The sequence below is a fragment of the Esox lucius genome, chromosome 11 (assembly GCF_011004845.1).
Source record: "Esox lucius isolate fEsoLuc1 chromosome 11, fEsoLuc1.pri, whole genome shotgun sequence".
Lineage (NCBI taxonomy): Eukaryota > Metazoa > Chordata > Actinopteri > Esociformes > Esocidae > Esox > Esox lucius.
Window position 1 is genome coordinate 27,808,385 of NC_047579.1, and position 15,902 is coordinate 27,824,286.

At 40.3% G+C, this 15,902-nt stretch overlaps 1 protein-coding gene across 2 annotated transcripts; it reads left to right on the forward strand.

Annotated features, from left to right (window-relative positions):
• The first annotated feature begins 7,183 nt into the window (after window positions 1–7,183).
• On the forward strand, window positions 7,184–15,740 carry LOC105012955 (perforin-1-like). 2 transcript variants are annotated; one of them, XM_010874140.3, is made up of 5 exons: window positions 7,184–7,339; window positions 12,509–13,042; window positions 13,210–13,348; window positions 13,819–14,036; window positions 14,207–15,740. In XM_010874140.3, exons 2-5 carry the CDS (start codon window positions 12,510–12,512, stop codon window positions 15,084–15,086), a joined length of 1,770 nt encoding a protein of 589 aa, XP_010872442.1. In that variant the 5' UTR covers window positions 7,184–7,339; window position 12,509; the 3' UTR covers window positions 15,087–15,740. The 2 variants fall into 2 exon arrangements, with proteins under 2 accessions (XP_010872442.1, XP_010872443.1); XM_010874141.4 differs by lacking the exon at window positions 7,184–7,339 and adding an exon at window positions 8,193–8,364.
• Window positions 15,741–15,902: the final 162 nt, after the last annotated feature.

The following is a 15,902-nucleotide window of genomic DNA, read 5'->3' on the forward strand; positions in this document are numbered from 1 at the left end:
TGGGCGGGCCAGCTAAAGGTGCTTCTTTAAAATGAAATTGTTTTTGACAAAAATGAAAACATCTTAGTTTGTCATTTTCAAGTGCAGTAATCACAGTTTCCTTTCATTCATCACTGGGTGCAACACGTTCCTTCCCTCAGCAAGTTAATATTATACAGTATAAGTATGCAATAAGGCACAGAGGAGGGGTTGTGGTATATGGCCAAAATACCAAGGCTAAGAGCTTTCTTAGGCATGATGCATTGCAAATTGATATATGACATCACGTAACTTTTTACTGCTCTAACTGCCTGGTTTATAAACGCAATAAGACAAGGCATTGGCTGTTGTACATTGGCAATTTACCACAATGCCTCGTGCCTTATTTCTTACATATAGCATGGCTATCAGCCAAATAAGGATTAAGGATTAAAACTGCCCAGTTTATTATCTTTTACTGATTGGCTGATAGCTGTGGTACATGAGAATGTATACCACAGGTATGACATCAGATAACATTACTAATTTATAATAGGTAAAAGACATCTTTGGGGTTTGTTCATATGCACAGTGCATTCAGTAGTGCCTAGACACAGCACACAGCTTAGCGCTTATTTGTGGTATATTACCAATATATTATGCATTGTGTTGCACTTATCTGTTCTAAGATTTGCGGTATAAGCCAGTCTATTTGCTTTTGCCAACCATGGGACTAACTGGAAGGATTCACTGAAAATGCATAATATAGATGGGTTTTTACACATCACATTTCTGTGCAGGCAAATGTCACAAACAATGTCTTATGAGTAATTGCTACTCTTGTAGTTTTCCCTATTTTGTTGCATTACAACCTAGAATTTAAATAGATTTTTATTTGGATTTCATGTAATGGACATACACAAAATAGTCAAAATCAATGAAGTGGAAGGAAAAATAGAAAAGTGGTGCATGTTTATGTATTCACCACCTTTGCTATGAAGCCACTAAATAAGATTTGGTGCAACCCATTACCTTCCGACGTCACATAATTAGTAAAGTCCACCTGTGTGCAATCTAAGCGTCACATGATCTGTCACATGATCTCAGTCCCCTGAGCAATCCACTTGATCTTATCCTCACAAGATGTTGTAACCCAGCTGATTTTACTGCAACACCACTCCAAGTCTCTGATCATTGCATTGTCTCATTCCCTCTCCCTCTGTCTTCTAACACTGCTAACTCAACTCCTTCCCAGATAGTAATGCTCTTTCCTCTTCTATTTTATAATCTGTCCCTTCTACCAACTCCTTTTCCCTCCTGTCTCCTGAGTCTGCCTCCTCAACCATACTCTCCTCTCTTTCCACCTCCTTCAACTACCTCTGTCCTCTTAGCCAGCCCGGCTTTCCCCTCCCGTTCCATGGCTGACTGACTCACTCGGAGCTAACAGAACAGGGCTGTGGGCTGCCGAGCGTAATCGGAAGAAAACTAAACTTACAGAAGACTTGTCATCCTTTCATTCACTTCACTCTACCTTCTCTTCCTCTGTTTCTGCTCCTAAAGCCAATTTCTATCACTCTAAATTTCAAGCATCTCCCTCTCACCCAAGGAAACTCTTTGCCACCTTTTCCTCTCTCCTAAATCTTCCCCCTCGTCCACCTCCTTCCCTATCAGTAGACGCTCTTGCCAACCATTTCAAAATTAAGTTTGACAAGATTCGCTCCTCTTTCACTCAACCTGCTCAGGCTTCTGTCCCCCCTGTCAGTGAACTACCGTATCCCTTGAACTCTTTCTCTCCCCCCGCTTCAGATGAAGTCCTGTGTCTAGTCCAACAACCTGTCCTCTTGACCCTATCCCTTCCCCTCTTCTCCAGACCATTTCTATAGACCTTTTACCTTACCTTACTTTCCTCATCAACTCCTCCCTGTCCACTGTGTTCCCTCTGACCGCAAGTCAGCTCATGTCACCCCCTCCTCAAGCAACAAACTCTTTATCCCTCTGATGTCCAAAACTACCGACCATTCTTCCTTTTATTTCTATAACGATTGAGCATGCTGTTTCTAACCAACTCTCTTCTTAGCTGTCCCAGAACAATCTTCTGGACCCTCACTAATCATATGTAACTATTCTTCTCATTTCCCCCTTCTGATTTCTAGGTTGCAACACGCATATCTGCATGCCTGGCAGACATCTCAGCTTGGATGTCAGCACACCACCTCAAGCTTAACCTTGATAAGATGGAGCTGTGAAGGAGCTATAAGATGGAGCCGCTCGCTCCAAGGTCTATGTATCACAGTTGACAACTCCACGGTGGTCCCCTCACAGAGCGCAAAGAACATTGGCATGAAACTCAACAAGAACCTGTCATCCTCTGCAAACATCAAAACAGTGATTCACTCTTGTAGATGAATGCTGTACAATATCCACAAAATACGACTTTCTTACACAGAAAGCGGCTTAGGTTCTGATCCAGTCACTTGTCATCTCTTCTCTGGACTATTGCAACACACTGTTGGCTGGGCTCCCCGCTTGTGCCATCAAGCTCCTGCAACTTATCCAGAACCCTGCAGCCCGTCTTGTGTTTAACCTTCCCAAATTCACCCATGGCACTCCTTTCCTCCACAAGCTCTATTGGCCTCCAGCAGCAGCTTGCATCCACAAGAGGACCATGGTGCTTGCCTATGGTACAGCAAATGGAACTGCCCCTCCATACCTGCAGACTATGCTTAAACCATACAACCCTTCCTGTGCACTCTCATCTACCAGTTCATGTCTTTTGGCCACTTAACCCTTGCAGGTGGGCATGTCCCACTCAGCCAAGGCAAAACTCACTTCCCCTTGAAGCCAGGACAGCAGAGTCCCTGCCAATCTTCTAAAAACCTCTTGTATGAGTATCTTAATTAACATGTGTATCCCCCCACCCCCACCACCCGAATTTACTTAACTTTCATTTCTCTGGCACTGACTTTGCCAACTAATGGCTTGATGAAGGAAAGTATTTATTATGATTGTCAGATGTTGGTTTTCCAAGACACCTTAAGAGGAATGCACTTATTGTAAGTCGCTCTGGATAAGCGTCTGCTAAATGACTAAAATGTAAATATAAATCTCAGTATAAATAAACCTGTTCTGAAAGCAGTCTGTAACACCACTAAGTAAGGGGAACCACCAAGCAAGCGGCACCATGAAGACCAAGGAACTCAACAAACAGGTCAAGGACAATGTTGCAGAGAAGTAGAGTTGGGTTGGTTTATAGAAAATATTAGAAATTTTGAACATTCCAAAGAGCACCAGTAAATCCATTATTAAAAAATAGAAAGAATATGGCATCACAATAAAAGTACCAAGAGAGGGCAGCACACTAAAACTCACAGACCAGGCAAGGAGGGCATTAATCAAAGAGGCAACAAAGAGACTAAAGAAAACCCTAAAGGAGCTGCAAAGCTCCAGTGCGGAGATTGGAGTATCTGTCCATAGGACCACTTTAAGCTGTACACTCCACAGATTTGGGCTATACCGAAGAGTGCTCAGAAAAAAGCAATTGCTTAAAGAAAAAAAATAAGCAAACACATTTGATGTATGCCAAAAGGCATGTGAGGCTCCCCAAACATATGGGGACATCTCTGGTCAGATGAGACAAAAATGTAGCTTTTTGGCCATCAAATAAAACTGTATTTCTGGCGCAAACCCAACACCTCTCTTCACCCAGAGAACACCACCCCCACAGTGAAGCATGGTGGTGGCAGCATCATGCTGTTTTTCATTGGCAGGGACTGGGACACTGGTCAAAATTGAAGGAATAATGGTAAACCTGTTTCAGTCTTCCAGAGATTGAATACTGGCACTGAGCTTCACCTTCCATCATGACACCTTCCATCATGACCCTAAGCACGCTACTAGAGCAACACTCGAGGGGTTTAAGGGGAAACATTTAAATGCCCTGGTCAAAGCCCAGACATCAAACCAATTAAAAATCTGTGGTATGACAAAGATTGCTGTACACCAGCGGAACCCATACAAATTGATGGAGCCGGAGCAGTTTTGCCTTGAAGAGTGGGCAAAAATCCCTGCGGCCAGATGTGTCAAGCTTTTAGAGACATACCCCAAGGGATTTGCAGCTGTAGTTGCAGTAAAAGGTGGTTCTACGAAGTTTTGACTCTGGGGGGGTGAATGGCTGGACATGCTCAAGTTTTCTGGTTTTCTTTCTTGTTAAAAAAAATCTTTTGCATTTTCAAAGTGGTAGGCATGTTGTGTAAATCAAATGATACAAACCCCTAAAAAACTATTTTAACTCTGGGTTGTAAAGTAACAAAATAGGAAAAATAAACCTCAGCTAAATTGTCTTACTGAATTGTTAAGTTACTTCCTCTCTTATTTGGAGACTTTTACACCTTTATTAATTTATAAATAACACCCAATACATACTCATCCATTGTGGTGACTTTGTTGCGTGTTCGACGTATACATACAGACGGAAAAAAAATACATAAATTGTCTCAGTAAGGTGTTGGGCAATGACAAGCCACCCAAACAGCTTCAATGTGCCTTGGCATAGATTCAACAAGTCTCTGGAACTCTGTTGGAGGGATAGAACACCATTGTTCCAGATAGAAGATACTCCCTTCATTTGATGTTTTGCTGATGGTGGTGGAGAGGACTGTCTAACAGCTCGATCCAAAATCTACCATATATGTTCAATTGGGTTGAAATCTGGAGACTTTGAAGGCCATACCATATGATTCACGTAATTATCATATACATCAAACCATTCGGTGAACCCCTTGAGCCCTGGGAATGGGGTTCTTGTCATCCTGGAAGAAACCCAACAATAAATTATATTTTGAAGTCACTTCGATCCTTTCCTCTGGTCATCTTGATCCAAAATCAAGGTCAACTGGACCTGCTAAACATTTATACATGGACATTATTGCTTATTGTATCATACAGTACCCCCGTTTGGAAGCATCTGCATTTGTTATGTTCCTCCACTCGTTTATTCATGTTTTTCCTTTAACTTGTTACCCATACATTATATCAAATGTCATTTTTTTAAGTCTGTACTCTGTTTTTGGATGCACTTATTCTTTGTATATGATTGTTAAAAGGGCACACCCCCAAATAATGTATTTTCTGTTTTTATTTGTGTTTTAATTAACAATATTTAGAACAACAAATAAAAAATACTCAAGGTCTCTACAACTCATGAGTGTTAATTAATGTATGAGCACTACAATATACACTCACCTAAAGGATTATTAGGAACACCATACTAATACTGTGTTTGACCCCCTTTCGCCTTCAGAACTGCCTTAATTCTACGTGGCATTGATTCAACAAGGTGCTGAAAGCATTCTTTAGAAATGTTGGCCCATATTGATAGGATAGCATCTTGCAGTTGATGGAGATTTGTGGGATGCACATCCAGGGCACAAAGCTCCCGTTCCACCACATCCCAAAGATGCTCTATTGGGTTGAGATCTGGTGACTGTGGGGGCCATTTCAGTACAGTGAACTCATTGTCATGTTCAAGAAACCAATTTGAATGATGATTCGAGCTTTGTGACGTGGTGCATTATCCTGCTGGAAGTAGCCATCAGAGGATGGGTACATGGTGGTCATAAAGGAATGGACATGGTCAGAAACAATGCTCAGGTAGGCCGTGGCATTTAAACGATGCCCAATTGGCACTAAAGGGCCTAAAGTGTGCCAAGAAAACATCCCCCACACCATTACACCACCACCACCAGCCTGCACAGTGGTAACAAGGCATGATGGATCCATGTTCTCATTCTGTTCACACCTAATTCTGACATTACCATCTGAATGTCTCAACAGAAATTGAGACTCATCAGACCAGGTAACATTCTTCCAGTCTTCAACTGTCCAATTTTGGTGAGCTTGTGCAAATTGTAGCCTCTTTTTCCAATTTGTAGTCGAGATGAGTGGTACCAGGTGAGGTCTTCTGCTGTTGTAGCCCATCCGCCTCAAGGTTGTGCGTGTTGTGGCTTCACAAATGCTTTGCTGCATACCTCGGTTGTAACGAGTGGTTATTTCAGTCAAAGTTGCTCTTCTATCAGCTTGAATCAGTCGGCCCATTCTCAGTAACTGAGCAGATGAAATACTCAGACTGGCCCGTCTGGCACCAACAACCATGCCACGCTCAAAATTGCTTAAATCACCTTTCTTTCCCCTTCTGACATTCAGTTTGGAGTTCAGGAGATTGTCTTGACCAGGACCCCTAAATGCATTGAAGCAACTGCCATGTGATTGGTTGATTAGATAATTGCATTAATGAGAAATTGAACAGGTGTTCCTAATAATCCTTTAGGTGAGTGTAATTCGTAAGCAACAATGATCATTTTCAGATTTTTCTTTTTGTAATCTACCTAATGATTAGCAAAAGTGATTTGCAGGTGGGAAACCATACTGCTTCTATCTATTTATTATTTGCCACTATGAAGTCTAATTTTGTCTACAGGTGATAATGCTTTTTGCTAAAATGCACATTTGTCTGATAACATAGACAATTGCATTATTTCTGGAAGAGAAAATTATATTAAATGAAGTGGAAGCTTAAGGCCTAAAATAAACATACCAACAATGGATGTTTATATTAATCCAATATCTGGTTTCCACCTTTCTTTGTATTTCATACTGTACAGTATTTCGTATGGTATCTAGACTTGAATAACAGAATTAGTCTCCCAGGCTCAACATTTCAGATGTTGACAACAATAAGATGGCTGTAACATGGCTGTGAAATCTCTGTCACACAAGCTTTACATTTGACTACATTTGGAAATTAGCAACTTACATAGTAAGGAAGTGCCTTTATTTAGGTCCATAGACAGACCACCATGTTTCTGGTGCAACTGAGTGTACTTAACACTGTTTCTCAGCCAAATATCCCATGCAAGCTAATCACAATATGACTTTTACAGTGACAACATTTTAGTTTTTTGTTATTTCAGCACATACAAGTAGCTTGTTTAATAAAATTTTAAGGGATATAATTGAACATAAAATCTTTTTTTTTTTTATTACCCAGGGTTTTCTGCATCACGTTCTCAAGCCACACAATTTCAGAGAAATGACAAAGAAATTGGTTAGACAGCTACGTTAGTCATTTGATTGGGAGAATGCTGTTGTATTTTTCCACTGAACAGTAAAACAGACCCCAACCCCTATGTTCTCGCTCTCTGAAACCACAACATTTCAGTTCCTCAGTTATTAAATCAGCTACACAAAGACCACGATCACCTCCACTCTCGAATTAGTCACTGGCTTATTCAGTATGAATACACCCTTTTCTACATCACAAACTACTGTAACGTAAATTGCCCAAGCCTCTCACTCTCACATCAAGTGGACACAGCAGTCAAAGGTGAGTTTTAATGCTAAACATTTTAACTAGCTATATATACAAATCCTTTGATTATTTTGACAGACAGTTCCAGTCACACATTACTTTTTGTCACCAAATGACAGAGATTGGACGAAACAAAAATGTGCAAACAAAACTGTACAGTCAATAAGAGAGTTGCATTTGAGATGGGTAAATGGCATGTGGGAAGAGACATAACAACATTGAATAGATTTACATGTTTTAATTATACCATATAATTTATTTCCTTGTTGAGGGGCATGAGTCCTTTCCATTGCAGATGTAATTCAGGGACTTCTTATGAGACCTGTTTTTAGCCCTGGGCAAGCTTAGCTTGTGGGCACATAAGTGTTTGTTAACACTGTTATAGGATTAAACCAGAGGCTAAGGTTAAACACTTGTATTCCTTAACCCTGGGTTAACGCACAAATACAACAAAAGAAAATATTACATTGTATCTCTGACAAGCTACAAATGGTATGTAATCTCCGGCATGTATACACAATCAAAGTAAAACTCCTATAATTAAATTAATTACATTCTGACATTGTTTAATCAAAATGTCCACCCTGACAGCATTTCCTTAGACAACTTTGTTAAAACTACACAAAGAAACCTTTATGTTTCCTTGATTTTCTTCAAATGCTAGATTTACATCTAAAGCTATAGTGCAGCTTTTGACATTGGACAACAAAATATTTTGTTCTTGACCCTGTTTCACACTAGTTATTTTGTCACCGTATTTCTGGGGTTTGCTAACCCTGATCCGGGGCGGGGTCAGCTAGCCCTGGTCTACGAGTGGGTGTAGCCCACTTAAAAATTTGCAAGTGTGAACATTTATTTAACCCGGGGCAAAAATCTCCCTTAGCCCAGGGCTAAGATGCAGGGTGAAGATGCTGATGGAGATTTAACCAGAACTGCATTATAACCAAATCAATTAGGAATATTTTTCTTCATGGGAACATTGTTAGCTTTATATTTACACCTTCTATTAGTTAAAGGGTTCTTGAAGGAACGTTTAAAAGGTAACTGCATCTATATGAATGCCATCTATATGAATAATAAATATGTCAAAATTGTGTAAATAAGTTAATTCAGTTATACATTGAGTGTTGTATTTGTGTTTTGTGTCAGCGTTTTGTGAGACATGTGGTTGAATCTCTCACAACCATGTAGATTAGAGTATGGTGACCCCACAGGCACGTACATAGATCTGGGGAATGTGATTGAGTCTTCCTGTACCCAATCACATGCCCCAGCAACCAACTGCCCAATTAGGTTGTGATACAATTGTTTCCATTTTTTAGAAATGTTCTATCTGATGTCAGTCTGTCACATTGTATGATTCTTAAGTAATTCATTTGCATTTTATTGCATGACATAAGTATTTGATACATCAGAAAAGCAGAACTTAATATTTGGTACAGAAACCTTTGTTTGCAATTACAGAGATCATACGTTTCCTGTAGTTCTTGACCAGGTTTGCACACACTGCAGCAGGGATTTTGGCCCACTCCTCCATACAGGCCAACTCCAGATCCTTCAGGTTTCAGGGCTGTCGCTGGGCAATACGGACTTTCAGCTCCCTCCAAAGATTTTCTATAGGGTTCAGGTCTGGAGACTGGCTAGGCCACTCCAGGACCTTGAGGTGCTTCTTATGGAGCCACTCCTTAGTTGCCCTGGCTGTGTGTTTTGGGTCGTTGTCATGCTGGAAGACCCAGCCACGACCCATCTTCAATGCTCTTACTGAGGGAAGGAGGTTGTTCAGTTCTGGAGATTGGGCTGGCCATGACAGGGTCTTAATATGGTAGTCCTCCATCCACACCTTGATTGACCTGGCTGTGTGGCATGGAACTCTGTCCTGCTAGAAAAAACTATTCTAAGAGTTGGGGAACATTGTCAGAGCAGAAGGAAGCAGGTATTCTTCCAGGATTAACCATGCATGTAGAGATGCTGACTTAAGAAAAATTAGGAGTGATCTCTTCATTTTTTTCAAGAGCTGTAGTTTAGGCCAATTTGTAATGATGAGCGAGGGTTGTTGTGGCACAAATTAATTGGCTTTTTGGTCTGCTGTTCTAAGTTGGCAGAGCATGGAGCATGCAACACCGTGATTATAAGTTTGATTCCCATCGGGGCCAGTATGCAAAAGTGTGAATATTTATGCAGTCGCTCTGAATGCAAGCATGGAGTAGAGAAGCCTTGTCACGTTTCTGACTGTGGAAAAAGCTTCTCTCAACTTAGTACTCTGAAATGTCAGCACGCAAAAATACAAACTCTAGAGAAACAATAATTGTCGTCTGAATATGTGAAGTGTCATGTTAACTTAGTACTCTAAAATGTCATCAGCAAGTATACACTGGTGTTAGGCCTTCCTCCGGCTCAGATTGTGGTACATTCTTTACAACATCAAGTCATTTATTAGTCCTTAGAGTGCACACGGGAGAGAAATCTGTTCTGATTGCGAAAAGTTGTACATTTCATTATCTGATCATGGTATTTATGACATGTGAATCATTGTTGTAAATCAGTTTAATCAGTAATCACGCAATCAATGTTCTTGTTGTGGGGGTAGTTATATCACATCGGTAACCTCAACCATTACCATCAAACACATACTGGTGATTTAATCTCTCTGACTGAATTGGTGCAAATATCTCCACAGAATATTATTTACACATGCTCTGTTGTTAATTCTGTACAACATCAAACAATATAAAATCAGAGACCGCACAGAAATCAGAGGAGAGAAGCGTAAGTATTGATTACAAATGTAGCAGCTGTCACTTTAAAAAAACACCTGATGGATTTATGTGTATTTATTGCAGATTTATTTTCACCTTTTTTGATTTTACAGACAAGACACACATGGAATAACACAGACATTAGGGTTCATTTGTGTTTTTTTACAAATGAAAACACTATTTAAAGGTAATTTTTAAGTCACCCAACACAATTTTTAAGTCACCTAACTGATTGCAATGAAGGAGATTCAGTATGTAGGCAACAGCAGTATAGCTGAATATTTTATCTGAGTTTTGCTCTTTGCCCACTAACACAGGATAAAAATCTACAGACTATCTATTTAGGTTTTTCATTAATATACCCAAATTAGTTGTAGAATTGTACAAATAAAACCTCAGCAAAGATGTCAATTCATTACAGATTTTATGAGTTGAGTTTTTAGATTTATTTTATTTTTTCTGGAAGGGATACTGACTTCCTGTATACTGTTGTGTTTCACAGGGAACAAATATGAGTAACAACCACTTCAAACCATGTACAAAGATGGTAAACTTTGGTTCACAGTTGAGCGGATAGAAGGTCAGACAGCGCTGTTTTATTTCATTGGTGGTTGGTCACTTGTGGTGCTTGTGGTTGTTAGCAGAGAAGTGCCCTAACCTCCAAATTGTATGTGTAAGTGAATAATTCCTGGTTCTGTGAGCAGCGTGATATGAAGCCGAACAGCTTAACAAGTTGTGCAGGGCAAACCTCCAGGTCTTTCAGATTTGTTCTAAATTCGAGGAAGATCAGTTTTCTTCAAAAGAGACAATCCATTGCAAAATGTGGGTTTCCCTGATAGGTCTGGAGTGCAATCATAGCCTGAACACTCAAAGTGTGTCCAGAAATGTTCCCCCCACTGACTTTGATCTAAATCTGTTAAGGCCATGGTTCACCGAGTTCCTTCATTAGTTTGGGAACCCCTGTGGCCCCTTACAACATGTCAGACCTCTTTTCCCAAGTTGAAGGACTGATTTGGCACCCCAACTCAGTCTTAATTGTGGCTATGGCCTCTGACTGGTCCATATCTGCTTTATACAAAAAGCAGGTTTTGTAGCGTTTTATTGATCTGTCAAAGGCCTTCGATTCAATTAACAATTTTATCCAGATTTACAGACTCAGTAATATAGGAATTTCAGAGGACTGTCTAGTCTTATTTGAAAATGGTCCCTCCAATCGGGTACAATGTGTCAAATCTGAAGGCTTACACTCTAACTCTATGCAACAATCTGTTCAGGTGTGATTGCTACACTAATCTCATTGTCTGTACTGTTTTCAACAATAGTCCATTCATTAGTTAGGTTTATAACTCCAATTATGTGTGCCAAATATATATCACACTGAATGACCAGATATGTAGCCACTATGGTGCCATTGTGTGGTCAAATTTAATTTACTTGCATATATCACATCGTAATACTGTGGTGGACGGTACATACTACTGTGTTGTTTATGTACATCAAATGATTTTATCATATGATTAAACATGTCTAATTTATATGCATATGTACACCAGTGAACTGCTGAAACAATAAAAAAAAAATCTTTTTGTTTTACCTTTTCGAAAAGTATTGTCAGCTTTCAGTGAAGAACAGGTGCTGCAGAATCTGATATAAACACATGAAACCTACTCTAACAAGCTTAAACATCCATCTCTTTTTGTCAAAGAAGTTGTGTTTAGTTAAATTAATACCTAAAAATACACTTTCAAATTTGAGTATAACTCCTAAAATCACTATTAGAACCCAATACTCATAAATGTTTTGATGTATGGATGATGTAAACATTCCTTAAATTAAAAGGTATATACAAAAAGTGTCATCAATGATATCCACCAAATGGAACAGCGTCAATCAACAAAATCAGGCTAATTTCCAAATACCTGAACAAAAGTAAAATGTCATATAAACCCAAAAAGTACTGGACCAAACTAACAGTAAAACAAAGAACAGAGAACAACAAAACACACAGATAGAGGGACTACACACCAGGGTCAACATAAATATATTGAACAATGAGGTTTAGCTTATGCTGCAAATGACATTTGCATGCTGACTTGCATTAAAGAAGAGGGATGGGCCTGGAGAATTATAATACATGTTTCATACTTTTAACAGGCTGTACAGTGTTGGATTAGCGTCCACTAACAACTTGAACAACTATATTTTGGGTCAGATATACAGCTCTGGAATAAATCAAGAGACCACTCCTAATTTTACTTAAATCAACATCTCTCCATGCAAGGTTAAATCTCACCAGCAAGATTTATTTATTATCTAAAGGTTTTTTGTTTTATTACAACAATTACTTTTTAATGTACTAAATGTTTTTATGCAGTATGAAACAACAACTTCCAGCTGCCCGTTCTAAACAACTTCTCACCCCATCTAGGATGTCCCTATTGATCGTGTACCTCTGGGCAGGACTCATGTTCTCTCGTCCTCCTCCCAGCTGCCAATCATGCACTATTGGCACCGCAAGTGAGTGCAAACAGGCAGAATTTGCTCCTGGAACCAACCTAGCAGGCGAAGGTTTTGATATCACCAAAATGAGAAGAAAAGGAGCCTTTGTCATTGACATGAACATATGGAAACATAAAGACAAAACATGCACCCTCTGTAAAAATCCCTATCTGGAAGGGAAAAAACAGAGGCTTCCATTGACCGTAGTAGATTGGAGATCAAATCACAAGTGTAGTATGAAAGTGTCAAGTAAACTCCATCGCTCCAGTGAGTCTCTGGTCAGTGCCAGCAGCTCTTCTGTGGAGAATAATTGGCAGGTTAATCTAGAGTTAGAAAAACAATCTATAGCTGGGAAGACTATGCTTGCTGGAACCAACTCCAAATTGTCTGAATACTCCATGGAAAAAACCAAGAGTGACAAGTTCAGTTTCACAAGCCACAGTGTGTCCTGCACATATTACAGGTAAACATCAGATGGCCAACACAGCAGATACTAATATTTCCCTTATATCTTTGTTAATGATTGAGAAATACTGTCTTTTTGAATGTTCATATCTGTGATCCTTTTTGTGATGAGCAATTGTTTCGCTAAGGCATTAACTTCCTTCTCTGTTCTTCTTCAACAAATAGCTATAGAGTATCCAACCAGCCAAGGTTACACAGAGAATTCAGGACAGCAGTGAAGAATCTCCCCAAGACATATGCACAAGAAAACAAACAACGTTTTTACAAGCTAATTGATAACTTTGGTACCCATTACATTACCAAGGTGAGAGAGATAGGTGATCAACATCAATGTGGTGATTGGTGTAATTTAGCAAAAACTGAGACAAGATGCATCAGTCTATGACAAGATGCATCAGTCAACCACATTGAATACATATTTTGCCAGTGCATTCATAATGATGGACCAAATAGGTCATTGAGGCAAATGTGCAGACAACCAATGTACTGCATTTCATAATTGTAGATATAACTGGGTGAGTGCCGTGACCTTGCAAAGTTATCATTTTCAATTGGTTGTTTAGCTCCACCATCAATTTGTGTAATTTTCTAAACACCAGTTCTTTATGGCAAGACAAACATATTAACAAGTTTAAACTGATCCATAGTTTCATTATGGCAAGCAATAAAGAAGATAATAGAAAGGTGCTACATACTTTAGGTAAAGATGTTCAGTTTGCTGGCATGGTATCCCTCTGGAAACAATTTCTACCCTCTCATCCTGTGTGGTTGTAGGTGACCCTTGGTGGAACGGTTCAGTCTGTGACCAGTATCAGGCAGTGCCAAGCCAGCCTGCAGGGTCTCAGTGCAGAGGAGGTGAAGATGTGTCTGGATGTGGAGGCATCTGCCAGCGTGGGTGACAAAAGCAGCTTAAAGACTGAGTTCAAGCACTGCCAGGAAGACAAGTCCAAGACAGAAAACAAGGCCAGCTTCTCTGATGTCTTCAATGATCGGTGGGTAATTAGGCTGCTACTCACTCACACATAACAAGCACCGGGTTCTCCCCAAGAGGGCTACAAGGGGCACAGCGGCATACCATCCATTTACTTCTTTCTTTTCTTCGCACTTCCCTAATCCATAAATACACTCCCTCAATGTGTATCGACCCTCTGTCATCCCACAGGTTCACCGAGGTGAAGGGTGGCCACACCACAGAGCCCGAGCTCCTCTTCTCAGCTGATAAAGATCCCTCCTCCTACAAGGAATGGCTGACGTCCCTACCGCTCTACCCAGATATCGTCTCCTATTCCCTGGAATCTCTCCATGAGCTATTGCCTACCACCAACCCTAGCCGCAAGACACTGCGCAAGGCCATCAGTGACTACATCCTGGAGAAGGCTTTGTGGAAGAACTGCTCCCAACCCTGCCAGACAGGCGTCAAAAGTGACCAGAGAGACTCCTGCATCTGCAGCTGCCACAACAACCCTGGGGTGACCGCCGACTGTTGCCCCACTCGCAAGGGCATCGCCCGTGTGGTTATCACCATTCAGAGGGGCGCCAACCTGTGGGGTGACCACACCACCGCCACCGACGGCTACGTGAAGGTGTCTTTCGCAGGTCAGATGATCGGACGCACACCAGTTATCAGCAACAACAACGACCCTCACTGGGCAATGACCTATGATTTGGGCCCGGTGAATCTGTCAACCAACAAGAGGCTGAGATTGGAAGTATGGGATGAGGACGACAAGTGGAACGACGACCTGTTAGGGGAATGTGAAAAGGAGCTGACGGCTGGAGTTAATGAGGATGTCTGCAACCTCCAGCATGGCCAGTTGTTCTACAAGTGGGAGGTTGTGTGTGCCCCTAGCCTGGGTGGCTCTTCCTGTATGGAGTATATGCCGTCCCCCATGAACTCCCAACTGGCAAAAGTATACGTGTCTCGCCACTCACGCCCCATTCCAAGGGACATGCTGGTGAGTATGGGAGTTTTGGTGGACGGACACAGTCTCCCGGCCAACAAGAGCCTTGACATGAGGAAAAGCGAATGTACTGGATATTAAAATGACCCACAGTGCCCATGTCACGAGCTCGGAATATTTTCATAATTTTATCTCTGACTTTTAATTTAAATGATGAAATAAATGTTTTGGTTTTAGTGTCTTCTATATATGCCTACTGTATCTTTTACTATTATCTGCTTGTTTTGTTATTCACATGTATATTATTCTTTGTCCCCCACTTCCCAATGGTATGCCATTTCCATGATACATCATTGGACTCTTTCAGTGATTTACTGGATAGCTAGCGAGCTAAACATTTTTAATTTGACTTTTGTCTGTTCCTATGTTTGTTTGGTTTATGAAAAGAAGCACAAATTATTTGTATTTTGTTGTACAAAAAATAAAGTAAAATTATTTTATTAAATAAAAATTATTAACACAGACTGATGAGTCTTGGCTTTTGAGCTATCAAATAACCCTCTGTGAGATATGAGACAATGCTCTTGCTCATATTGACCAGACAATGTTTTCTATTACCAGACATCACAAATGAAGACAACGCTGCCAATTTGGGTGATGCAATAGAGATTCAATGTTTACACAATTACACTGATTGGCCCAATGTGGGCTCTATAGTAATCTAAATCTAAATTCTTTAATCATTGTTTAATCTTGTCCTTTATGTTTCAAATGCAAAATAAACAGTCAGATTTACATATTGATGTTCTTTGATGTATTTGGCATTTGGTTTTGTTATTTAATAGTTCATAAAAGTAAGGCACTCTTGTCCTACTTAAGAAAGAGCTACGGTTTCCTGTGCACGGATGAGGTTAAGGTGATGACATGCAAAAGAGGAACAATTTGCAGACGTGTTGA